Raw genomic sequence first — 27,613 nt, 5'->3', positions numbered from 1 at the left:
GGACCTTTGGTCTGACCCAGTATGGCTGTTCTTATGTTCTTAACCCCAATCTTTCTGAATCTAGGAGATGAAATCAAAAAGTGGTCCCAAAATTGTTCCAAGGAGTGGGGAAATTGGCCTAAGAATTCCACATTAAACTTATATTGAATTCAAAGCCATTTGCTCCATCACCACTTGGGAGACTATCCTTTCCTTTACTGCTAAGGGTGAAAGCAAAAACCAGCCTCAAAGCAGATGGATGTCACTTTCCAAATCTACACTCCAACTGAATAGTACACAGGATTGGTTGCAATCCCAAAACTAAATGACAAGATTTGGATCTTTGTAGACCTTATGGTGCTTAGTGATACTGAAACATAATCCCATATGTTGGGCACAACATTTGATAATTAGTCAAGCAAAGGTCTAAAAACTGGATGATTACTCTGGATTTTGGCAGATACCATTTGCTACAGGAGCTGTACTGCAATGACCTTCACTGCATTTTTTGGGAAGTTTTGCTTCAGCATGCTATGTTGCATACCTTTTGCTCTGGAACACTCCCAGATGAAAATGTCATAACATGCCTATCTCTCTGTTATAATTAGATATAACTGGAGAGGGACATCTCCTAGAACTGGAAGGGACCTCAGGAGGTCATCTAGTCCAGTCCCCTGCCCTCTTGGCAGGACCAAGCACCATCCCAGACATCTATTTGCCTCAATCCCTAAATAGTCTTCTCAAGGATTGAACTCACAAACCTGGATTTAGCAAGCCAATGCTCAAACCACTGAGCTACCCCTCCCTGCCTCCCTAGATGTTCTGAAAAGGGCTTTCTGCCAAAAGGATGGTATCTTTGGAGTGTTGGACAGATGTGAGAAGGCAAAGCTAGCAGATGTGAATTTTCAAAGACAGGATGAAGTGTACATCTGGGCTAGATCACAGATGGACCCTGGGTCATAACAGATGTAGAGGAAACTGGAAGTGATTACTCAGATGAAGGAATCTCGTTGTCAACGAAATATATCGATTCATTGACATGGTAATCCACCTAGGGCAAGGGCAGAAGTCAATCGTAAAAACAGAGAAATCAAGAACAAAATAGTCAACTGACAAAGTGCAAATATGCCAACATTTCACAAATATCCCCAGCACATGCGGTTTCTTCAGAGGCATTAGGTATGTCTATGGGCCACTTTATTATGGCATTCATCTCCTTCACTCTAGTGATATAACCACATTTCTGAAGGACAACAAAGCCATCAATTTTTTGCAGGAAAGAACATTTTGAAGATCTTCTTGACCATAACTCCATGGTTGCAGATGAAGCCATTGAGTGACTCCCCCAATGACCTCCTAGGGATGAGCTTGGAGGCCTCTCCAATTTGCAAAAGGTACATAATGGTATTAAGCAGATGAAGAACAACAAAACAGCAGGTCCAGATGGGATCCCCACTGAAATCTTTACAGATGGTGGACCAGAGCTAATTTGGAATCTTTTCCTCCTCATCCATAAAATCTGGATAAAGGAGAAGATACCCAGTGAAATACAGGATGCCCTGATTTTCACTCTCTTCAAGAAGAGATAAATCAGACTGCGGAAATTTTCTTGTTCTCTCTCACCTTGTCACTGCAGGCAAAGTTGTGGCATGGATCCTTGTAATTCATCTTTTGTCTCGTCAGAAGAAGCTTTACCAGAGCTGCAGAGTGGTTCCCAACCATATTGCAAAACTGACTATAATCTTCACAGCTTGCAGCTGCAAGAAAAGTGTTGAGAGCAAAAGTGACCACAGTATGACTTTCACTGACCTAACTAAAGCCTTTGGTTCAGTGAATTGCTGTGCCCTCTGGAGTATGCTGTTGAAGACTGATATATTTATTAGGATATGTCATGTCCTAAACCTGCTTCACGACAACATGAAAGAGACTGGGCTGAGTAGTATTGGCTCCCAGAGTGAATCTTTCAGAGTACAAACAGGAGTCAAGCAGGGCTGCATCATTGCCCCACTCTGTTCGCAGTTTTTATTGCTGTCAATCTTCATCCAATTGCACGGAAGCCCCAAGCTGGCATTGAAATAATTTATATAATGGATGTAAACCTGTTCAGGCTTAGCAGGATGAAAGCTGAGGGTGAGATTTCCACCACATCTATCATGGGACTCCAACATGCTGATGACAACCCAGTTTTTGCCCACTTAGAGAAAGATCTTCAAAGTATCCTGAATGTGTTTGCCAATGCTTGTGCATGTCTTGGTCTCATGATCAACATCATCAAGAAGACAAAAAAGAGCCATCAGGCCTCTCCAGGTACCACATGCTGCATCGATTAAAATAAATGGAGAAATACTGGACAATGTCAACTACTTCCTTTGCCTTGGGAGTAATCTCTCATCCAAAGCAGATACGATTCAGAAATCCTACACCACCTTTGCTATACCACTGCAGCCTTCGCTTGTTTATGGCCCAGGGTTTTTGAAGACCACAACATTTGAATAGACCCTAAGCTTCTTGTTCATCAAGCTGTTATTCTCCAAACATTGTTGTATGGGTCTGAAACCTGGCCAACCTACAGACTTCCTTTGAAAGTCCTTGAGAGGCATCACCAACGCTGCCTGTACACAATCTTGAAGATCAAATGGGAAGACAGACAAATCAATATTAGTGTTCTGGAAGAGGCAAAGACCACCACTATCAAGGCAGCGACTCTGCTGCACTGGTTACATTGTCAGGATGCCAGACCATTGCTTGCCAGAACAAGTCCTCATTGTAATAGAACTTGCAGTTGAAGAACAGGCCTTATCAGCCATCAACTCCCACAGAAGATGATCATACTCTGCAATGAGTGATTGCCATCATTAACCCACCCAGGAAAATTTCCACCTTACCTGACAGAAATCAAAGCCATTATGAGAGCTCCTTATGCCATAAAATTTCTGGAACTAAACAGAAGGAGGCATTCCAGAAAATGAAGTATGATCTCAGCATTCTTCCACAAATTATATGCTGTCCAATAACACAAGCTCAAAACCCACTACAAGCATGTGACCAGGAGGAGCTGTTTTTGAAAGTTTCCATAGATGATGTACATACTCATTTACTAAGCACCGACAAACATCTGCAAGAAAGCAGATGAATTCCTCAGTCAAGGCATGAATCATTGCAAACGTGTTAAAGAAGGCTGCACAAAATAGTCAGAAATCATACTGATGGGTTTCCTGGGATGTTGCCACAAAGCAAAGTTTATTCCTGAAAAGCTCCAGACTAGTTACTCCCAATATAAACAGGAAATCATGGAAAGATTGCCCAATGGACGCCAAGGCATTACAAAATACAGGAAGACTGCTAAACAGATGGACGGTTTGGTGACTTAGGCTGAGCAAACAATTCCAACGGAGTTGAGAAATGAGAAATTTGTACTCACATGAAACCAATCCACTAGAACTATTAGCATCATCCGCCATACCAGACAGCCTGTCACAGAAAGTCAGGACTGATCTTTTCTATCTGTATAATACCACCTGCCTTTTGATGACTGATTACGTCTCAAGATTCATTTAAGTTGTCTGGCCATTCAGCAGCACATCACATGCAGTTGTGGAGAAGATAAAAGCCATGTGTTGCCTGTTTGAGGATTTTGAAGCAAGACATATCTAAGAATGAGCTTCAGTTTTCCTTGGAGATTTTCAAGAAGTCTGCAGTTACCTCCAGTTTCATTCATATCAGATCCAGCTCACAGTTCCGTTGGAATAATGGGGAATCAGAACACATAGTAAATTAAATAAAACTTCTTTTTAAATACTTATATTCTCATCTTGCCTTGTTGCTATACCAGTCAACACTTCCAGCAAATGACAACAGGAAGACGAAGTCAGCTATCACTACCTCTCTTTCCCACCTAAGCTCTTGCTCGCCAGACTTCCTAAAATTAGAGAACAAGGAAGATCAATAGAAATGCTATCAAAACATGCTCTTTGATGGATACCATAGAGTCAAACCCTGGGACACACTGATTCGAGGGAATCATATTTGCATAAAAGACTGTCCCGAAAAGGGCCTAGTGCAGCCTAGTGCAGAGAAATGCCAGCATACCTCAAACTTACTTGTTTGAATGGTGGCAGGAATCATCCACTGGAAACAAAGTCTCTTTGGACAGAAGGACCTTCAAACCACCCAGATGAATACCCTGAAATGGAGCCTGTGGACAATACCCTTCCTGCCCATAGAGAACCACATGTACTCCCCTGGCCTGCAAGAAAAAGACAGTTTCCTGCATTCCTGGAGAATCTTGAGAAGTCAGGGATGTCTGAGGATTAGCAGTCAAATGCCTCTGAAGAGGCAGAGTAAATCACTGACATAAATCTGAAAGTTCAGACAGTCTAGCCTCTTTTCAGAAAACTTATTTCACATGTTGTTAGGATAAAGGTTTTATCACCCTTCCTTTTAGACAGGGAGATGTGGTATTAGTTGTGAATGTTTAACATGTTTAAAAAGGTCACACAGTAAGAAAAATAAAAAATTAAAATTAAACTTGCATTCACCTCAAACACAGGGCACTGGATCCCTAAGAAATACCTTAACCCAGTCTCTTTTCAGCTTCTAAAACCTACTGTAAAGCAGTCACTATCTTCATGAGGAATTCCAATTCTGGTGGGTACAGTGTATTAAGTTCCTTATGCTCACTCACACCTGGTGCCCAGGGACAATCTCACTCCTCAAAATATATTCTAATAAAGATTTGCCCTCAATAGTGTTAGGTGACAAAAACAACCTCTGGTCATATAAAGATTGCCTCATGATGCATCTGCACAATGGGGCTGAATAAAATTTGTACAGGCATTTTCTAAATTTTGAGTGCTTGATTTTACAGCCTTAGTAATATTTTTAATATAGTTTTGTGTGTGCATGTGTGATCACCACCAACATACAAGCAAATGCAAAGAGGCAGTCTGATGCACTTCATTCACAGTAATATAAAAAATTGAGATTTTTATCTTGATTACAAAGCAGAAAATCCAGAAAAAGAGGGGTGATGAAAGCAAAACTGAAGCCTAACTAATTATACGCTCACAGCATAAAAATAACGGAAAATAATTATCCTATTTTCCATTGGACAAGACAAATATAATAAAACTATACTCAGTGCATCCTTAAAATCAAAAGAGTTTATACACTACACCACAAAAGAGTTTACAGAAAAGTCTAGTACTGTTGACCTCTAGGTCTTACTGCAAAATGTGAAGCCCCAATCCTGCAAACATGCAAGTGCATAATTTTATGCATAAGTCATTATCCTTCATCCTGCACCTTCATATGCATAAACCAGAAGTCAAATGGTGCCCATTATCCCTATTCAGGGTTGATTTTCTAGGTCTTTTATATGCAGATGTAATAATAAGGCTTCAGCTATGGAGTATGCTTCAAGATCAGCCTCTCGATCACTTGGTCCACAGTCTCCAGTGAAATGCTTTTTTATTATGTGCATGCTTAAATTCAGTTGGACTAATAACAGTTTTTTGAATTTGTCTCTCTCTCAGTATGCAAGAGCATATTTCAAACCAAAAAGGAAAAACTTGGAAATAAAAATAAATTAAATAAAGCTTTAGTTGTGAAATGCAGTATTCCCTCTCTCCTCCTGTATACATAATTCTGTTTATTATTAAATTAGTTTCAAAGCTTCATGGGCAGAGATGTTGTCTATCACTGTGAAAATTTACAGTTTATCAATAATAAGAAGCGATATCAACCTATTCATTTTTCATTCAGGTAAATATTAAAATAAGCTTCAAAGATTAAGTCAGTGCATGTTGTTTTAAACAGTACATATTATGTTGCAACATAACTTGGTTTATAAAGCAAAAAACATGCATACAGCAGTGATCAATTTGAATAATCAACTAGCAGTTCTGTTGTCAAAAACTCTTGGCAGAAACAAGCAGGGCAGATGTTTTTTAGTTCCTCTGTGTAGAGCATCTTTATGAATGTAAAGAGTAAGTGATTAGCACTTCTTTAGTTGGGCATCAGCCCTTTTCCCAACCAAGTTATCAAGTAATACAAAATTGCAAGCCCATTCATCAGTTCAAAATGCCTCGCTGTAAACAAGAATAAACTAAACACATTTCTTGTCTCCATATTTTTTTGGCTAAATGACTCTTTATAGTTATTTGAACTTTATCACAATCCTCTATGCCCAGCTAAATTATTAGGAACCCAAAGTTACATGTATAACTAACCTAGGTTTCATAAAACAACAAAATTGACGTTCAGTGTATGGGAGACCATTATTATTGCAGCTATTGTTATGTATTCTGATATTCAAGTTTAACACTTCTTTATAAAAAGAAACATTTTGGCACAACAACTACAAAATTACCATAAATAGCTATTTACGTAGGGCACAGACCTTGCTTATTGTAGTTAAGTTTAAAAACAAAAATACAACACTTGTCAGAAGCCAGTAAGATGTTTAGCAATTTTCTCTCTGCTGACATTGCCTTAGGAGCTGGGGAATGATACGGGTGCAGGAGCGCAGAGGGTTGGGTCTGAGGGAAGGGATGAAGTGCCAGAGACAGACTCTGGCCAGGAGACATTCACGTGGGTAGCTCCCGGCCAGCAGCCCAGTAGGTTCCTTAGCCAAGGTTTCTGCCTTCCATGCCCCTGCATGAGCTCAGAGCAGCTGCACGGGCCATGAGTGATGCTCTGAATTGAACCCTGCACGCCCAGGGGAGGGACGAAATAGTTTCTTCCCATGCTGCCTCTCCTGCAAACAGGAAGCTCCTATTGGATGGAAGCTGGCCAATGGGAGCTCCTGGGGGCATTCTAGGGGCAGTGCAAGAAGCTCCCTTACCCGCCCAAGGCTCTCAGCATTCACATATGGCCTCACAGTCAGCTTTTCTAAACACTGAGCAGGCGGCGTGGCTGACAGGGAGACAGCTGAGGATTCTGCAGGCCAGATGCAGTCTGCAGGCTCTATTATACAATGAACTAGCCCATGAGGATATGGCTGATGTAGTTAGGTCCTATGATGGCATTACTTGGATGGATATGTAGACATAGTTGGCAATGGGGTTTGTTGCAGGGATAGGTTCCTAGGTTAGTGTGTCTGTCATGCGGTGTGTAGTTGTTCGTATATGCTTTAGGTTGGGGGTCTGCCCGCAGGTGAAGACAGGTCAGCCTCCCAAGGTCTCCGAGGGATCATTTTCTAGCATAAGCTCTAGACCCTTGAGGATTCACTGGAGAAGTTTTAGCTAGGGGCTGTTAATGGGCAGTGGCAATCTTCTTTCTTTGTTAGGTTCATTCTCTAGTAATGGATTTCTGGACACCCGCCTGGCTCTGTTGATCTGTTTCTTCACTTCCCCATGTGGGTACTGTAATTTCAAGAATGCTTGATAGACCCTGTGGACATGGAGAAAAGGTTGCAGTTCCTGGAGTGAGAAGGGTATTCAGGATGATAGAACAATGGGGAAGAGAACAAAAGAGTATGGCACCAAGCTGAGCTAATCCTCAAAATGAGGTGCCATCTGTGGTGAGCAACTCCTGTAACAGCATACATGCAACTCCAAGAATACTAAAAGATGAATAAACACATCAAAGGGAAAATGGATGCCAAGATAAGCATTGTAAAAACTTAGTTATATATGCTTTGTAATCTCATCACATGTAGAGGGAGTTTTGGATTATATATTAATTATGTCTTTGATGCAATTATATAATTATGTATTTTAATGAACTTGTGAGCTACAGAACAAATTATTTGCCCCTTGTTTTAGTTCTTGGGACTTGAAATGGGAAAAAAGCCCTGGAGAGACAACACCACTAAGAAGCAGCAATGTTGGGAAATTTTAAGTGGTATCTCTGAACTTGAAAATGCATGCCTTTTTATATTATGTGGTGAGAAAGCAATATTATAATAAACTATGATAACAAAATAGTATGGACTCAACAGTACCTAAATATGTCAGAAAGAAAATTACTAAGTGGAGAAGAATCACTTGAAAATGCATATGAATTTCTTGGGGTTCCATAAACAAACTCAGAATTCTACCTTACATATGGGATCCTAGTTATGCAATCCCTTAGCATCATCATCAAATAAACAAAATTGTTAGTATTTAAGGTGCTATAGGACTGCTTTTTAATTTTGTGAAGATATAAACTAATACAGCTACCTATCTGAAACTATATGGCTGGGTCTACACTTGCATTCCTCCTTCAAAAGAGGCATGCAAATGAGGGAAATTGAAAATGTAAATGAGGCACAGATTTACATATCTGGTGCTTCATTTGCATATTCTTTCAACAGAGCTTCTTTCAAAAGAAGAAAAGCCATGTAGATGCATGTAGGGTGCAAGAAGACATTGTCACGGTCGAGAATGCAGTCCGACTCCTCTGTGAAACCCTCAGGAGAATTCCAATCAGGCCAGTCTGTGTAAGGTGAACAGCTGCAAAACAAAGTATGCTTGCCAAAACTTCAAGGCTACGCTGGCAGTAGGCCACAAGAGATAGTAGGGTAGTGCATAGGCAATTTTAAGCAATCTTATGTAAATGAGTTTAAGCTTTATTAGTTAGTGTTAGGAGGCCCGCTGCAGAGCCTCTCCCCCGAGCGAAGCTCTGACGCGTCGGGTTTTCCCCCACTGGTGACTGCGGCGTTTCCGGGCCTCCCATCGCGGGTGTCACACTTTCAATAAACCAAATATAGCACTCACCTTCTGGGTGCAGCCTCGTTTCTGGGGAACCGAGCCTGGTTGGTTACAATGCGGCTCTTTCAAAAGTAAACCCCATCTTCAAAAGAAACCTTTTTTTCCATAAAAGCATGGAAAGAAGGGTTCTTTCGAAGATGGGCTTTACTTTTGAAAGAGCTGCATCTACACGGTTTTTCTTCTTTCAAAAGAAGCTCTCTTGAGAGCACATGCAAATGAGGCACCAGATATGTAAATCTGCACCTCATTTGCATGCTTCTTGCAAAACAGGAAAAGCATAGACACAGCCTATGGCCATTTCTACACAGGCCACTTCATTAGGCTAATTCTCCCCACGGCAACTTCAAAAGTGGCCTTCGCTTAATGAGGAGATCTTGCATAATCTCAAAATAAAAAAAAGGAATCATATAAAAATGGAAACAAGGACAAATTACAAAGGATGAATATAGGCAAACACCACATACATGCAGGAACAAGATTAGAAAAGCTAAAGCACAAAATGAGCTCAAACTAGCTACGGATATAAAGGGAAACAAGAAGGCTTTTTATAAATACATTAGAAACAAGAGGAAGCCAGGGACGGGGTAGGGCCATTGCTCAGTGAGGAGGAAGAAATAGTAACAGGGAACTTGGAAATGGCAGAGATGCTTTATGACTTCTTTGTTTCAGTCTTCACTGAGAAGTCTGATGAAGGAATGCCTAACATAGCAAATGCTAGTGGGAAAGGGGTAGGGTTAGAAGTTGAAATAAAAAAAAGAACAAGTTACAAATCACTTAGAAAAATTAGATGTCTGCAAGTCACCAGGGCCTGATTAAATGCATCCTAGAATACTCAAGGAGCTGATAGATAAAGGCTCAGATACCTCCTTTATCATCTTTGGAAAATCATAGGAGACAGGAGAGATTCCAGAAGACTCGAAAAGGGCAAACACAGTGCCCATCTATAAAAAAAGGGAAGAATAATAATCCAGGAAACTACAGGCCAGTCAGCTTAACTTCTGTGCCAGGAAAGATAATGGAGCAGGTAATTAAATAAATCATCTGTAAGCACTTGGAAGGTGGTAAGGTGATAGGGACCAGCCAGCATGGATTTGTAAAGAACAAATCATGTCAAACCAGTCTGATAGCTTTCTTTAATAAGATAACAAGCCTTGTGGATAGGGGAGAAGTGGTAGACATGGTATACCTAGACTTTAGTAAAGCATTTGATATGGTCTCATGATATTCTTATAAAAAAAAACTAGGCAAATACAACTTAGATGGGGCTACTATAAAGTGGGTGCATAACTGGCTGGATAGCCATACTCAGAGAGTAGTTCTTAATGGTTATCAATCCTGCTGTAAAAGTATAACAAATGGGGTTCTGCGGTCTGTTCAATATCTTCATCAACAGTTTAGATATTGGCATAGAAAGTATGCTTATTATGTTTGCAGATGATACCAAGGTGGGAGGGGTTGCAACTGTTTTGGAGAATAGGGTCATAATTCAAAATGATCTGGATAAATTGGAGAGATGGTCTCTGGTAAACAGGATGAAGTTTAATAAGGACAAATGCAAAGTGCTCCACTTGGAAAGGAACAATCAGTTTCACACATACAGAATGGGGAGACACTGTCTAGGAATGACTACAGCAGCAAGGGATCTGGGAGTCATAGTGGACCACAAGCTAAATATGAGTCAACAGTGTGATGATGTTGCCAAAAAAAAAAAAAGCAAACATGATTCTGGGATGCATGAACAGGTGTGTTGTGAACATGACACAAGTCGTCATTCTTCTGCTCTACTCTGTGCTGGTTAGGCCTCGCCTGGAGTACTGTGTCCAGTTCTGGGCTCTGCAGTTCAAGAAAGATGTGGAGAAATGAGAGAGGGTCCAGAAAAGAGCGACAAGAATGATTACAGGTCTAGAGAATGTGACCTACGAAGAAAGGCTGAAAGAATTGGGCTTGTTTAGTTTGGAAAAGAGATGATTGATGTGGGGACATGATAGCGGTTTTCAGGTCTCTAAAAGGGTGTCATAAGGAGGAGGGAGAAAACTTGTTCTTTTTGGCCTCTGAGGATAGAGCAACAGGCAATGGACTTAAACTGCAGTAAGGGAGGTTTAGGTTGGATATTAGGAAAATAACTGTCAGGTTGGTCAAACAGTAGAATAAATTGCCAAGGGAGGTTGTGGAATCTCCATCACTGGAGATATTTAAGAACAGGTTAGATAGATGTCTGTCAGGGATGGTTTAGACAGTACTTGATCCTGCCATTAGGGCAGGGGGCTGTACTTGATGGCCTCTCGAGTTTCCTTCCAGTCCCAGTATTCTATGATTCTATGAAAAGACGAGCAAAGTAATTTAAAATAATCTGGGAATAGAGCTACCTATACGGAGTTATAATTTCTATGAAACTAGAATATTAAGTTCTAACAATATTTCCCATCTTTTCTACCAAGCAGTTCAACTAATTATTTTCTCCATCACTCAGCAAGCTGGATACACATTGTTTTTCTGAATGAAGTGTAAGATAACATGATTACTTACTGAATTGAAAACGGTCACAAGAGCTTTGGAGATTCAAGACTTAGAAGAATTTTATATATTTTCTTACCCAAAAAGAACAGACTGAATCCAAATGAAAACACTATATTTTAATCTGTCATCTCTGTTTTGAAGCCAATTTACAACACACTATGTCAGGCTGCAGTGTACCAGTGAGTCAGAGCTGATTTGAGAGGTAGCACGATTAAATTGACATGAGCCACACAACAGAGTAATTGGGAGTGGTGGGAAGGAATGTCAATAGTTGGAGGGGGAAATAAGATTAAATGAATACTGGTAGAAAGGGGTCAGATTTTGTTGCACTTCGAAATACTTTTTTATTCTAAAAACTCAAAATACTTTACAAACATTGTCTAGCTGACCACATATATAATCACCAAGGCCACGTCTACACTAGCCCTCTTCTTTGAATGGGGCATGGAAATGACACGGACTGGGGAATATCAACTAGGTGCTACCATGCATGTGCAGTACCTCATTAGCATAATGGCAGCCATGTCAATTTCCAAGCTGCTAACTTTGGAGCGCTGACAGGCAATCTAGACACGGATGCTTTAAAATGAGTGCCCAACTTTGAAACTCCCTTACTCCCAAGTTTTTAAAGTTGGGCACATATTTCAAAGCACCCACATCTAGGCTACGTCTACACGTGAAGCCTACATCGAAATAGCTTATTTCGATGAATAACGTCTACACGTCCTCCAGGGCTGGCAACGTCGATGTTCAACTTCGACGTTGCGCAGCCCAACATAGAAATAGGCGCAGCGAGGGAACGTCTACACGCCAAAGTAGCACACATCGAAATAGGAATGCCAGGCACAGGTGCAGACAGGGTCACAGGGTGGACTAGCGCTTCCGGGGCAACAGCTAGCCGCTCCCTTAAAGGGCCCCTCCCAGACACACTCAGCCTGCACAGCACGCGGTCTGAGGAGCCGTAGGCACACAGACCCCGGGCGACGCAGTCATGGACCCCCAGCAGCAGCAGCCGCCACCAGAGGTCCACCCAGCCCTACCGGCAGGAGCAGGGCTTGCCCTGCTCCATGCCATGAGGGAGGCAGCTGAGCACCTCCTTGCTACACCGGAGGAGGAGCTGCCCCCAGGGCAGCAGGGCTCAACCCCCAGCCCTGCAGCACCCCACCCCCACCCCCGCCTCACACGCCAACGGCTGTGGAGCTACCCCACCAGCACCGACTGGTGGGAGTGGCTGGTGCTTGGGGAGTGGGACGACGACCGCTGGGTCAGGAACTTCAGAATGAGCCAGCAGACATTTAGGGAGCTGTGCCAGTGGCTCACCCCCGCACTCAGGCACCAGGACACCGCCATGCGGCGTGCCCTCACAGTGGAGAAACGGGTCAGCATCGCTGTCTGGAAGCTGGCCACTCCCGACAGCTACCGATCCGTGGGACAGCAGTTTGGTGTCAGCAAGGCCACCGTCGGGGCTGTCCTCATGGAGGTAAGAGAACCCACGGGGGGAGGGCAGGGGAGGGCAGGGCCACGCACACCCTGCTCACCCCTCATTGGTGCTGTCCCATGTGCTTTCTCTGCAGGTTGTGCGTGCCATCAACGCCATGCTCCTGCACAGGCTCATGAGGCTGGGGGACCCAGATGCCACCATCGCGGCCTTTGCCACCCTGGGCTTCCCCAACTGCTTCGGGGCTCTGGATGGGACTCACATCCCCATCCGCGCCCCGCATCACGGTGGAGGACGATACCTGAATCGCAAGGGCTACCATTCTGTGGTCCTCCAGGCCTTGGTGGACAGCTGGGGACGTTTCCAGGACATTTATGTGGGCTGGCCTGGCAGCACCCATGACGCCCGGGTTTTCCGGAACTCGGGGCTGTGCCGTTGGCTGGAGACGGGGACCTACATCCCCCAGCGGGAGATCCCTCTGGGGGACACCACCATGCCCCTCTGCGTCATTGCAGATGCAGCATACCCCCTCCGGCCCTGGCTCATGCACCCGTACACGGGCCATCTCTCCGCTAGCCAGGAGCGCTTCAACGAGCGCCTGAACCACGCACGCCAGGTGGTGGAGCGCTCATTTGGCCGCCTGAAAGGACGCTGGAGATGTCTCCTGACCCGCCTGGATGCGGGCCCCAACAACATCCCCCTGATTGTGGGTGCCTGCTGCGCCCTGCACAATTTGGTGGAGAGCAAGGGGGAGGCCTTTTTCCAGGGCTGGGCTGTGGAGACCGGCAGGGCCGACGTGCAGCCACCCGCTGCCCCCAGTTGGCAGGTGGACCCCGAAGGGACCCGGGTCCGGGAAGCCCTATGGGCCCACTTCGATGATGAGGCCGCGGGGTGAACTCTGCCAGGCCCCCCACTGCCCGCCCCTTCCTCCACCACACTCCTGCCCCAACGCCCACACCATGGAGCACCCAACTGCACCCCCCTCCCACTTTTCCTGGACAAATGACAGCACGCACTTGTGGCTGAACTTAACCTGCTTTTTCTTTGAGAACTTTTTTTTTTTTTTAACTATAAATATATAAAACAAGAACAAACTATATACAACATGTGGAACCAAAGTAATATGTACAAATAAAACAATAGTAAGAAAAAAGCGTCCTCGTTAATAAAAAGAAAACCAGGGAGGATAAAGGGGAGAACTATTTACATGGGGGGGACGGGGCAAACGGGGGGCACAAAATAATAAGTTGAAACTATATACAAGGGGGGGGCCACGTCCCGGGCCCCTCGCCCCTAAAGTCCGGCACTGGGCGTGGGCGGCTGGGATCCCTGCCGTGGCCGTGAGCCCCGCCACGGCCGCAGCCCTGTCCGGGGCTGGCTGGGGGCGGGCCGGACCGGAAGATATGCCAGCGAGTCTCAGCTGGCTCCAGGGGTCCCTCAGCGCTCCGGCCCTCGGCGGTGGGTGGCGGGGCGACGGCGGACGGGACGGCGACGGGCAGAGCAGCTGGTGGTGCGGCTGGTTGAGCAGGCACGTCGGGCGCTGCAGCGGCCGGCGCAGCATGGGGGGCCAGGTAGTCCACCAGGCAGTTGAAAGTCTCCATGTAGGCCCCCCATGCCTCCTGGCGCCAGGCCAGCGCCCGCTCCTGCAGCTGCAGGTGCTGCTCCGCGACCTCCAGCTGCCGACGGTGGACGGCCAGAAGCTGGGGGTCCGTCGCCATCGGCTGGTGGTGGCGCGGGGTCCGCCGTCTAGCCCGCTGTGGGGCCAGTCGGTCCTCGGCCGAGGGGCTGGCCTGGAGCGATGGTCCCGGAGGGCTCTCCGGGACCACTGATGCCTCGCCGGCGCTCTCTTCCGGTCCTTCTGATGGTGCAGGTGCGGGACACAGGAGAGGAGTGGGGGAAGAAGAATGGAGACAGGCGTTAGTGTGGGCCCCGACCCGTGGCCTTTGTCCCCCCCAGCCCTGTGCTGCAGGTTCCCCATCCCCGTCCCCGGGAGATGCTGCTGTGATGGATGGGGTTCAGGGGTCCCCCTGCCCTGCACCCCGTCCCCTGGTGGGAGCAACTCTCACTTCACTCCGCAGGGTCTGACAGCAGGAGAGGTTTCTTAGGACACAGATGCCCAGTTTCTCCCAGGAGTGACAGCACCAGCTGTCGGAAGAGACAGTCCTTTCAACCCCTCCTGGGGAGAAGACCCCAAGGGGTGCCCCTCTGGGATGCAGCTTTCCCCCTCCTCAGGCTGGCTGCCTTCCAGCTCTCCCTTCCCCTAGCCTCTACCTGTGGCCCCCGCCCTCCGCCCCCAATTCCAAGCCAGCTCAGCTCCTCCCTCCTCTTTGTTCAGGGCAGAGGTGTCACCTGCCAGCTGTAGCCCCAGGATCATCCTTTGCCCCTGGGAGCTATTCAGCTCTTGTTGCTCATATGTAGCCTGAGTCTCCCTTTTGCACTCCCCCCACTCCATCACATGCTGCTGCTGCTGCTGCGGGGTGTCCCACCCCCTCCTCCCGGGGACCCCTCGAGGTTCCGCTCCCCCCTGCCCCGGGGATGGGGCATGGCACTGTCGTGCGGGGTGCGGGGGGGCAGGGGCTGATGCACTGCTGTGAGGGCCATGGCCCTGCTGTCCTTGGGGCCATGGCCATGTGAGCATGTGGGGGGCCTTGGACACATATCTATTACCCCCCACCCCTCAAGCCCAGGGGTGTACACCAGAGGGGGGTACATACCTGTCAGTCCACTCCCACGGTCTGGAGATCCCCGGGGGGCGGAGGCCCGGCTGCTGCTCCGGGATGGCAGGAGGAGGATCTGCAGCCCGGATTCTGCGGAGGAGAAGCCCCCCTCCTCCTCCTCCTCCTGCTGCGATGTCCCGGGGGTGGCCTCCAGGGGGGGCCCCCGGGGTGCGGGGCTTACCTCCGGGGCGGACTCTGGCTGCAGGGCCTGCTGGGGCTCGTCGGCCGAAGTATCAAGGGTGGCCGGAGGGGAGGAGGTGTGCCGGGGGCCCAGGATGTCCCTGAGCTCCCTGTAAAAAGGGGCAACTGACGGGGGCGGCCCCAGATCGGCTGGCCGCATCCCGGGCCCGGGAGTAACCCTGCCGCAGCTCCTTCACCTTACTCCTGACGTGATCAGGAGTGCAGGCAGGGTGACCCCGGGCAGCCAGGCCGTCGGCCAGCCGAGCAAACGCATCTGCGTTCTGCCTCTTGCTCCCCATTACCTGGAGCACCTCCTCCTCGCTCCAGAGCCCCAGCAGGTCCCGCAGCTTGGCCTCCGTCCAGGAGGGGCCCCGCTGCTGCTTGCCAGCCTGGCTGCCCGCCTGGCTGGGCTGGCTGCCCTGGCTCCCCTTGAGGGGGTCCCCTGGGGGGGCTGCCGGGCAGCCATCGCAGCTGGGTGGATGGCTGTGCTGGCTGAGGAACGTGCAGGCTGGCCACGTGTCTGGGCTGCCGCCTGCACGTTCCCTCAGCTTCCTGCACAGGAAGGGAGGGGGAGGGGACCTTTAAGGGGCTGCTCCATGCGGCCACCATTGAGCTGAGGGGCTGGAGAAAGCGTCTCTCAACCCCTCAGCTGATGGCCGCCATGGAGGACCCCGCAATTTCGACGTTGCAGGACGCGCAATGACTACACGGTCCCTACTTCGATGTTGAACGTCAAAGTAGGGCGCTGTTCCTATCCCCTCATGGGGTTAGCGACTTCGACATCTCGCCGCCTAACATCGAAGTTAACTTCGAAATAGCGCCCGACGCGTGTAGCCGTGACGGGCGCTATTTCGAAGTTAGTGCCGCTACTTTGAAGTAGTGTGCACGTGTAGAAACGGCTCTAGACTGCCTGTCAGCTCTTCGATGTTAGCAGCTTTGAAATTCCCGTGGCCACTATTATGCTAATGAGGTGCTGCATATGCATGGTTGTGCCTCATTAATGTTCCCCAGTCTGTGTCATTTCCATGCCCCCTTCAAAGGAGGGAGCTAATGTAGACATTGCCCAGATAATAACTACCTCTAAAGCAGAATAAAGATTTCACTGGTCCTGGGTCAGTCAAGCACCAAACAGCTTTAACAGGACACAGGACAAAATCAATGTTCCCTGCAAGCTGTGCTCTTGTGCAGCCACTCAGGAGAGATTCAAATGGCACCCAGGTAGTTAATAGGGTACCCACAGCTAGGTGTTTTGTTTCTACTGTGGGTACATATGCACACATAACTTGGTGTACGTAAAAATATTTATTCCATACATGAATGGAAAAATTCTGCACATGGCTGGAAAAGATCAGAAGGAACAAGGAAAGTTTTTCCTCATGGTTTTGTCTAAAGGAACCCACATGAGTCAGAGGTGCAAGATACATCTTTAGTCTCATCAATGCTGTGGTAAGGTTTGCTTAGTGTACCAAGAGTGACATGGATGGAAATAGAACCTCACAAAGGATATTAATTTGAATAAGCTTTCAGAAAGTTCTCCCTTAATGGGAAGCAACTTCGCCAGCCAGTCAAGACTGCACTGATCATGAAGTAGGGGAGATAGGACTGAGGCAAAGTTCATACCCAGATCTGGGTTTAACGAAAGTTAAAACATGTTCATATCCAGAGTTTTAGGGTTGGCCTACTATGATTCCGAAGCCAATCAAAGTTCAGACGTGGGCTCATCTTCCACCAGTGAGGGGGTGATTGGATTTTGCTTTTTAAGATGTGTGGTGGCAAGACACCTCCTTTGTCTAGCCAAATTTAGTTCTTCCCCTTCTAGCAGTGGTGGGGGCTGGAGTAAAATCAGTATTTGTCTACACGCTCTATATTTTATAAGATTTTCATGGTAAAATGCAGGATAAGCTTAACAAGTGCTGCTCCACCAAACCAAAAAAAAAAAGAACACTAAAAAGGGCAATGCCTCTCTCTGCCTCCTTGCTGAAAGGGGTGTTATTCTGTTTTAGGGGTGTCAGTCCTTCTCCTATATAGTCAGCTTTGATTTCCCCTGTAAAGACAAGAGGAGCTCCTCAGCCCAAAGAAGGCTATCTCCTTGCTGCCCCTTGCCTTGGAGCAACTTAAGTCTCCTCCCCACCTCTCACCAGAGGAGGGGAGTTTAAAGTCTCAGGTAGCCCTGAATTGGACTCAGGTGTCTAACTGACCTGAGATAACCCCTTCTCACCCTATAGCAAAAAAGCCCTAGAATGCTAAAGGTCCAACACACCTTCCACCATGCTACTGCAGTCCCCTTCAGGTGCTCACTTTTCACCTTCACACCTGTCCCTGTTTTTGCTTCTGTTGTCCCCTGCATCCATGTGAGTCCCGAGATCAGCAGCTCCTCTCAAAAGGCTGGGGTGGGGGCCTCTAGCTGTGAGTGGGTTCACACCTTTCCACTTTGAGGAATCCAAGAGGATAGGATCACTCTATTGAATCTGACCAGCCTGACTTGGTCATAGTGCCCATCTCCACATCTTCAATGGAGAAATAAATGGTTACTCGTGATGAACATAATAGTTTAATGAAAACGTCATCCCAGGAAAAATCAAACAGCTAAGGATGACAAAAATTGCATTTAACAGTTTTATGTGGCCATGGAGCTAGACTCTGAGTAGTGCTGAGAAACAAAGAATGTATAGTACCAGCATCTAAATCCTCTATGAGACATTTCCAGGCAGTGAACCAAAAATCCCATTTGACTGCATACAAATGGTATATTTTTCATTAAAAGCATATGACATAGTCAAATAATGAGCAGAAAGACAACAATTGTTTCTAAATAAAAATCATAATGTGCTACTGATATTATGAGTAGGAGCAACATTCGCAAGCACTGAAAAAGGACTATTAATAGCTTTAGGGGAAGATAATCACAAAGATGCTATAATATTTCAGACTCACATTTCTATTATGTTATAAACAATTATGAACAACCATTTCATCTATAAAATTTTCAAGTTTTAGTTTTGCATTCATCATCATAATTGTTTAATTTAACTTGGAGCTTATCCTTCTCTTCCAAATATATGAACCAGGGTCAGACTGATGCTAGATGTGGCCGGAGACCATCAAAGCCATGAGGCCAGAAGGTGCTGCCAGGAAAACAGCTAGGTACTAAAAGTGTGAGGTTAATTTGCTCAATGAAAAGTATATTCAACTGTCTCAGTTCACATACCCACATACAAAATACTATTTAAGAGACAGACAGAAATCATTGCAGAAAAGACAGGGTTTAAACTGTTCTTACATTCTGAGACCACATTCGCCCACCTTCAGAATCTTGCTGTGTATAGAAGACCAAAGTAATAGACTTGTCATTTTTTTTTAAACAGGTGGGCATTCAATGATTACTGATTGAAGCTTTGAACCACAGTTATCTTGTAACTATTTTATTTCTTCAGCGGATGAATTATGCATCTTTATTATTTCATTTCTTCCTGTCTTCATGCATATGTAAAAATTTCTCACTCTTTTTCTTTTTTAAAACACAAACTGGTTTCTGAGACTCATTCATAAAATTATATTTTCTGACCTATCTGTTAACTTGTGGCAGAAAAAAAAAATAAATGGAAGCGGGCAGCAGTATAGCTTGGCCCATGCAGATGCATCTATTTCAAATGTATTGCTGCTAAATTCTGCAGTGGGTCGTATTAAGAAAAAAAAAAGTTAACTGGCCGCCTCATTTTCTTCTTTAGATTATGTATTGAACACAATGCAAGCACTCTCCTGCATTACAAAACTCCAGGCATAGTGCTTTACAGTGAGACTTTTGCAAAAGATGTGCTGTGCTTGCCTGGCAAGTTGCTAACCCACAGCCAAAGCTGGTGCCTAGGGGATTTATTGGATCAGTGGGGTTACCTATAACAAAATGAGAATTATTTTTGCCCTTGAGACTTGGGTTTAAATTTTAAGACAGGCATTTATTACTAGGAATTCAACCCCTTTTTCCACAAGGAGAAAAAACACTGGTGCATTGCAAATGCTTTTTTCTATAACAGGTTTTTTTCTTTAAATCAGTTGACTTCACTGCACTGAAATACTATAGTTTTATATCAGTGTAGAAGTGTAACCCCCCATTAGGCGCACTTGAACCTGGGACTTCTGAAGCTTCATGAGGGAGCCTCTATAGTGTGAGCTAAAAGCTCTCAGCTAAGGCTGTGAAGGAGACTCATTCTCTCTCTGTTTAAGTGGTCTAGGTGCCATTACATGGAGCAGTGAACCGCACCCAGCAGGTGTGTGGGTTACTGAAGCGCAGAACACCACCACCAGTGGGTTGCATCATCTAGTAGCTCTGCTACTTCGGTTGTTTTCTACAAAAATTCCAGAAATAGTTCATTTCTGGCTGTTTTCTCTAACTTTTAACTGTCAAAAATACATAAAAGATTATGTTTAGATGCATCGTTTCCATCAGTTTGAAATGCAAATATCCTAAAAACATTCTGAGTGAGGAAGTCGTAACAGAGAAAATATTTGCAAGCCAGATATAGTTAGTTCACATTTACTCACAAACATCTTCAGGAAGTATAGCAGAGGCTGTGCATACCTCCCTTTTAAAGGAAAACAGTATTTGATGTGCTTATTAAGTTATAATGTCTTGAGCAGGAGGAATATTTTATCTTAGTCTGTTTTAATATTTTACAAGAAGGATTATTGTAGCAACTGTGGCCAGGAGATGAGAGAATGTTCTTTTCTTATCATCCAGCTACTAAGAAAGTTTTGCTGTGGCTCTCACTCTCCTTCCCTTATAGGCTACAGTTAGACTTGCAAGTTTTGCTGGCAAAACCTTGGTTTTGCCTACAAAACTCATGGAGGATGCCCATACAGAATGGGATTTGTCAACAGTATCTCAGCAAAACAGCCCTTTTGCTGGCAGCATTCTGCCTCAAAGTTTGAGGCACAATGCTGCTGTCAATGGATTCTGTCAACAAATCACCTGTGGGGGTGCTATGTGGGCAGACTGTCTCTCAACAGACAGGGCCTCCACAACAATGAGCAGCCCTGTCTGTTGTGCTTCTGGGTGCCTGTTCTGTTGGGAAAGAAGCCACAGGCAGTCCAGCTGCTCTGTCGACAGAGCTGAATGCTTTCCTGATTGGCTTTTGCATGTGGCTGCACTCTGTCAACAGAACTTTTGTCGGGAAATCACTTCTGACGGTGACCTCTGTCAACAGAGCACAGTAGTGTAACTGTAACCATAGGTTACTAAGGTCTCTTCTGCACTGGCACGTTTTATCAAAGAAAAATGTCCTTTTTGACAAAAGTGTGTGTGAGCCTGTGTATGGTAACACAAGTTTTGTTGTAAAAAAATGACGGTTTTGATAGGCTAAAGTCTTCCAGTTCCACAAGGCACTTTTGTCTTTTCTCTTCCTTGTGTTGTTGAAAAATGTGCAGTGTAGACACCTTGAAACACTTGTTTTTTGGCTGATTCTGGCCTCCAGGAAGTGACCCACAACTCCCACGCAGCCACTCTGGCCAACAGTTTGAACTCCACTGTCCTACAGCCAAGTGAGCCCCATCCCCTTGCAGGCCCCACAAAACTTAAATCTCTTTTTCTGCTGCCTGAGCACATGGAAAACATCCCCTGGGCCCACACATGCTGTTTCAGTGTGCAGTGGTTTCATGGCATTTTTCCAGATGCCCATGCTTGGCCCTCGCACCAAATACTCTCCCAACGCAGACTGCAGTGGAGCTGTTGGGTCTGATCAGAGTATGGGGAGAGAAGTCTGTCCAATCCAAGCTGCAAGTGACCCATAGGAACTGGAACACAAATGACCACATTTCTCAAGCCTTGGGTGAAAAGCAGTATGAGGGGGACACGTTGCAGTCCAGGTGAAGATTAAAGAATCAAGACAATCAGAACCTGTGAAGCAAACCAATGCTGTGGTGCTTCACCCAAGACCTTCTGTTTCTGTAAGCAGCTGGACACAATCCTTGACCGTGACGACACATCTACTGCCAAGAGCCTCGTGTATACTCCAGAGGGCACAGAGGTAAAACACAGAAGAGCTAACCTGATGGATGAAATTGCAGAGGAAGAGGCTGAGGTAGGCAAGGACCAGGGGCTCCCCAGAAGGGTCACTGTGTATATCTGGCAGCCAGGAACAATTCTCCACTGTTGAAGGACATAGCCAGATAGAGCAACTGCTTTCTAGGGACCAGGAAGCAGGGGAAGAGACACAAGGTAAGTGGCTGTGGCTTGTGAAGTTCAGGGCTCAAGGCATGGAAAAGTGGGAGGCTGGCTGTTTTGCTGTGAGCTATATGTATTCGTGTGTAGCTAATCCATATAGCTAAGCAGTATTTTGATGCTCACTGTGATCTCAAGGGAAACCAGCAGAGAGAGGCTAGCAAAACTTCTGGAGAATTATTTGTAAATTTTCTGCTTAAGTTTCCAAGACAGTGCAGCTTTGTCTGCTTCCCCATTGTATGAGATTTGTCTGGGCCATTCACCAATCACTTATGCAGCAATCAAAGCAGAGCATAGGTGCATCACATAAGGAGCAGGGTAAAACCCACAAGCCTAGAGAATGTGTGTCCTAATTTCCTCGCTTACCCTGAGCAGGGACATGTCAATCGCGATGTAACTTGCCTGTGCAAAATTGTGGCATAATTAAAATGATGTTTATTCCTGCAAAGGGAATTTTCTAGCCCCCACTACAATTTATGTTGTCCATATGCACAAATGCCACCACCGCTTTTCCCTCCCTCACCAGCTGGGTCTACATGTTCCCCCTCCTTTCGGAAGGGGCATGTTAATGAGTCACTTCAGCAGATGCTAATGAGGCACTGATATGAATATGCAGTGCCTCATGAGCATAATGGTGGCCACACGCAATTCAAAAGTGCCGCTTTTGGAACACATGTCGCCTGTGTAGACGAAGGCCTTCTGAAAGGACCCCCTGAGTTCAAAAGCCTCTTCTTCCTGTTTGGTTTTAGCAAGAAGGGGCTTTCAAAGTCAGGGGTTCCTCCAAAAGGAGGGGGCACATGTAGACCCAGCTACCATTATTAAGGTGCTTGCTGATATACATTCCTTTCAAGGGTCAGCAGAACAGAGTGAAAATGGTGGGAAAGAGGGTTGTAAAAGTGAAATGTTACAGTATAAGACTTGATGTTAACAGACTACTTTTTGTGCATGGTGTTCGATATCACAGACATTTGTGGTCCCATTGCACATTGCCTCAGAGCTCTTGCTATAGATAAGGAGATGCCACTGCACAACTAGGGAGGATTTGGTTTGTGGAGCTCTAAAACAAACAGTCAGGCTGATTCTACACAGGCCACTTCTGAAAAATGCTAATACATGGAGCGAAAGATGTTAATGAGGTGTGGATGCAAATTCCCCGTGCCTCATTAGCATAAAGTCATATGATTTGGAGTCTGGAAGAACGTTCTTCTGGACTCCAAAATGCCATGTAGAAGCATGGCCCTGGGGGGGCTTCCGGAAGGACGTGCTTCTTTTGGAGGTCCCTTCTTCCCAAAAAATTTTGGGAAGAAGGGGCCTTGGGAAGAAGGAATTCCTTCTGGAAGCCCCCCCAGGGCCACGCTTCTACACGGCGTTTTGGAGTCTGGAAGAACGGTCCATGTATTAGCATGCCAATTCCAAAGGAAGTGGCCTGTGTAGAAGTGACCTCAGTCATCAAGCAAGTGCAGACTTTGGGAACAGCTCTTGGAAAGGGAGCTAAGGAACCGCATGGACAAACAGGTCTTTGTGAGGAAAGCCACAGAATGGAAGATCTGGATTATGGAGTAAGACAGATTCTAAAGTGCTTGGTGAAATGGTACAATGAGCCAACTTGGGTTGCCCTCTGCCTGTGGCAGATTCAAAATTCCATGTCCAGCAACCCTCTCACCACCTTCACATAATCTTTTTACTTCTCTGGGAGTCCACATTTCCCCTGCACTCCACCTCCTCCTCCAACTGTGAATATGATGCCTGGACCTACATGTATCTGTGAGTTGTAGCTGTTTGACAGCATCTCCCTGACCATGTGCAGGGGTAAAGGGAACTGCACTGTGTTTCAGTGCACTGATTTCTAATGGATAAAGGCACACATTAGACTTACCTACACAATTTTGAAGGGGGCACGGTAATCAGGGCGACAGGAGGTTACTAATGAAGTACCACAGTGAATATGCAGCACTTCATTAGGCTAATTCTCCCCCGTGGCATCTTCGAAGTGTCAAACTTCAAAGTGTTGGCATGCGTGTAGCCATGGGCATGTAGAAGTGCCCGTGCTACTTCGAAGTCCCTTTACTCCCCAAAAGTGCCTTTACTCCCACAAAGGTCTCTCATATTGGACACACTTGGGGAGTAAAGGCACTTGGAAGTGCCGGCAGCTACATGCATGCCGGCACTTTGAAGTTTAACACTTCGAAGTTGTTGCAGGGGAGAGTTAGCCTAATGAAGTGCTGCATATTCACCACATCACTTCATTAGTAATCTCCCATCACCCTGATTACCACTCCCCCTGTGAAGTTGGGGTCAAGTGTAGACCCAGCCTTGTTGATGTACTCAGCGGCAAGGTGGGCCGGAGCTAAAATCGGATGTGTGCACCATCTATGGCACACCCACAGTTGAGAATTTATATATCCCCAAAGCCAGCCAGAATGTCATGCACACTTCCCAGTGCTCCACAGCATAATGCAATTTATTGCCTCACATACTTGAACCAGTACGGCTCTAAAGGTAGACATCCCCACTCCAAACTGATTTGCAAGTGACTGGTAGTAATCTGGAATCACCAGCGTCCACACAGCAATTGCCATATGCTTGTCATCGAGGGAACAGCTCTCCTTCTGGTGTCCTTGCATAGCATGGGGCAGGGAGCAGAAAGAAAGTTTCAGCATACAGTTTCAGGCTGGTTGCTTTATGCTTCCTAATGTTCTGTAGCCACTGGTCTTCACATCACATATGTATAATGATGAAACCCCACCAATCAGTGCTGGCTTCCCTAGCCCAGAAGTGACAGTCTACCCTGCACAGCTGTTCTATGAGTGCCAAATGCAATGACAAGTTGCCATTGTTTGTATCATCCACACTGTCATGCTCCTCCGAGGTTTCTTCCTCTATTAGTAATATCCTGAGGATCTCTGCTGCCATGTGCAAGGTCAATGACAGTTAGCACACCATGCGAGAGAAGTGCAGGACCCATTCTGTCACACTGCAGGTGCCAGAGTACACAGTAGAAAATGGCAGTTGGAAAAAGGACGCAGAAGGACGCTAGAAGCTGCTGAACAAAAGTAGTGGCTGATGTGACATTTTGCAAAGTCCCAAGATGCCCTGTGCTCTGTTCCAAGGTCCCACAGTAACTAGTGACAGATGGTATCACCAGGCACTGTGGGATATGTACGTGCAGCGCATTACTCCCATTGTCAACAGGTGAGCTTAGGTGTGGACACAATCTGTCAAGAGAGGCAGTAAGTGTAAACATGCTTTGGCAATTTTTTTTTTGGATGACTTCTGCAGGTCGATATTTGTTTTCCCAACAAAACTTGATAGCACGGACATTCCCTTAGATATGTATCCCTCGATGTATTCAAAAGGTAGACATAAATTTAACCAAGAAGCTAGTTCTCCTCTTGCTGAGGATAAAGAATGTGTGCAAATGTATTTTTTGTCTGTTCTAGAGGTACAGAAATAAACACATGGATCCATCTTTCCTATTTTATGTTGCCATCTCTTCTTCCCTTATCACAAACTCTTCTCATTAGCTCTCCCACGTCACAGTCTCTTTTGCCTTTCCATATATTTTCCCTATTGTCTGCATTTCATCCAAAACCTCAAAGATGCTGACTTCCTGATTTCATGGGAGTGTTTGACCCTCATTCCATCTCAAACCCACACATCATCCCTTTCCCCATGATCCTCAGCTATGCCCAGACTCTTCCTGACATGCTTCACCACCTCCCCCTGCCTCTTCTTACCCCTGCTCCTCACCTTCTCCCAAGCACCTCCCGTACATAGCTGGGCAGCTGGTCACCAGCAAGCAGGAGGTGCTAGGAGGACAGGGAGGAGCTGATGAGCAGGGCTGTCAGCACATGCTGATCACCCACTACTATTTTCAATGGGTGTTTCAGTCAGAGAGTACCCACAGCATCAGCATCTAAGCACCATCTTTAAAAGTTTTCAGTAGCTACTGTGTAATTTTCTTTGACGGACCAGTGATTATTTACTGGGCTTTTGATGTGCTGAGTCAGCCTTACAGGAAGCAGCACTTAATGACAATCACGAAGAGGAGATGGTGTTTCTGGCAGTGCCAGTACATTGTATTAGTATAGCAAACACAGAAGCCGTAGTAGGAAGAAGTTCATTATTAAACTTTGATTAATAAATTCTGGAAAATGAATTTTCAAGTCATATATTTCAATACAATTACAGTAACAGATATTAAAGTGGTGAACAACATTTTAAAAAAAGCCTACAGAATATGACTTGTACTGTCCCAAAATTTTGCCTGTAGGGGAGAGCACTGGGGACAGAGATCCTTTCTGAGCATCCAACATTAAAGTTGCAATTTAAAAAAACACTGGAAGAATAAAAATGAACTGATATTAAGAAACATTATTAATACAATAGATGCTTCTTCAGCCATGCAATTCCCTTTGCTGCTATAAAACCAGTGGCAGCAAAAGCTCTGACTTCCCAATATACAAATTTAGCAAATCTCAGTGAACTAGAAAATATTCCCTCAATATTTTACCATTTATATACCACATATTAAAGGGTATTCAGTTACATTTTTTATAGCCATTTGGTAGATTAATATTAATCAATTACCCCAGCTGACAGGTTTTATTGAAATAATTCTTACTTTAGCTTCTGAAGTTGGTTCCAAAAAACACAGGCGATTCCCAAGTCCCTCAGCTGCCAGGCAGAACTTTCGCTGCTCTTTCTGAATGTTGGCAATGCATTGAAGTACTACTTCATCATCCTGTTGAGAAACACAAGTACTAGTGAAAGGAATATAAAATACCTTCAAAGGTTTTGAGCAATGACATATGAGCTATGTTATTACAAATCTGGGAATTTACATCTGTTTAAATTTTGCAGTGGTGGTGTGTTTGTGTGCATTCCAGGATATAAAAAAAAAGACTAGGTAGGTGGAGTAATACCTTTTATTGGACCAATTTCTGCTGGTGAAAAGAAGAAATGTTCAAGTTCACAGATTTCTTTTTCAGGTATTCTCTCAGCTACCTTGCTCATCTACTTAAAGACAGCTGTGTATCCATATTTTCACATTCAGAATTAGAATATGAGTGCTTTAACCATGTAAAGACTTTGTAATCTGGAACCAGGTTAGACAAAAGTTGTAATACATCATATTTGTACAGCACTGAATTATTTTGAAAATTTACTTTTGTTGTTTTTGATTTCCCCATCTACAGTTTTAAAATTTGTATTTGGGAAAGGACATAAACAGTACTTTTGCTTTCTACATATAGACTGTTAGCAAAGAGAAAAGAAAGTAAGTTTTTGTGTATCGTAGGTAAAAAATGAACACATTTGAATGTGTCCAGAATGTAAGTTATGAAGACAGGGATAATCCCACCCAAGATGAAGTTTACTTAGGTAACAAGAAAACAATCTGAGTCCTTTGCCCACATGCCTGAGTTTAAGAGAGACCTATGGAGACTTGGGAGAAGAGTCAGGCATTGGGGGTAGGGGGGAACATGATACAGCAGGGATAAAGAAAAGACAAGGCAGAACGTGGGCGGGGGAAGGAATCAAATCAGTGTTTTAGATGTCTATAGTAACGCAAGAATTATGGGGCATAAACAGGAAGTGCTCAATGTCATAGTTGTGTTTTCATACTAGCAAATTGGCATCAGAGATGGATGGGACAATATACAACTGGAATATTCATATAGAAGTGTACATATTGCTCAGCAAGAACAGCCAGGGAAAAAGGGAGGAGCAGTTGCCTTCTATGTTAAAACTATATACAGTTGGACTGAAGCTGAGATGGAAAGAGGACAGATTTGTTGAGAGCCTCTGGGTAATAACAGGGAAAAAACAAGGGTGATATCATGGTAGGTGTCTACCAGAGGCCACCTAATAG

At 45.3% G+C, this 27,613-nt stretch overlaps 1 protein-coding gene across 1 annotated transcript in view; it reads right to left on the bottom strand.

Moving 5' to 3' along the window:
* RYR3 (ryanodine receptor 3) overlaps nucleotides 1–27,613 on the bottom strand; it is a 572,218-nt gene that overhangs the window by 433,065 nt on the left and 111,540 nt on the right. The window contains exon 2 of the mRNA XM_074996957.1: nucleotides 26,366–26,485. Coding sequence (XP_074853058.1) covers nucleotides 26,366–26,485 — 120 coding nt within the window. The remainder of the gene's footprint in view (nucleotides 1–26,365; nucleotides 26,486–27,613) is intronic.

Source organism: Carettochelys insculpta, chromosome 6 (genome assembly GCF_033958435.1).
Source record: "Carettochelys insculpta isolate YL-2023 chromosome 6, ASM3395843v1, whole genome shotgun sequence".
In the NCBI taxonomy this organism is placed as follows: Eukaryota; Metazoa; Chordata; order Testudines; family Carettochelyidae; genus Carettochelys; species Carettochelys insculpta.
Note: the sequence above shows the minus strand (reverse complement) of the source record. Positions and strands in the feature narration are given on the sequence as shown.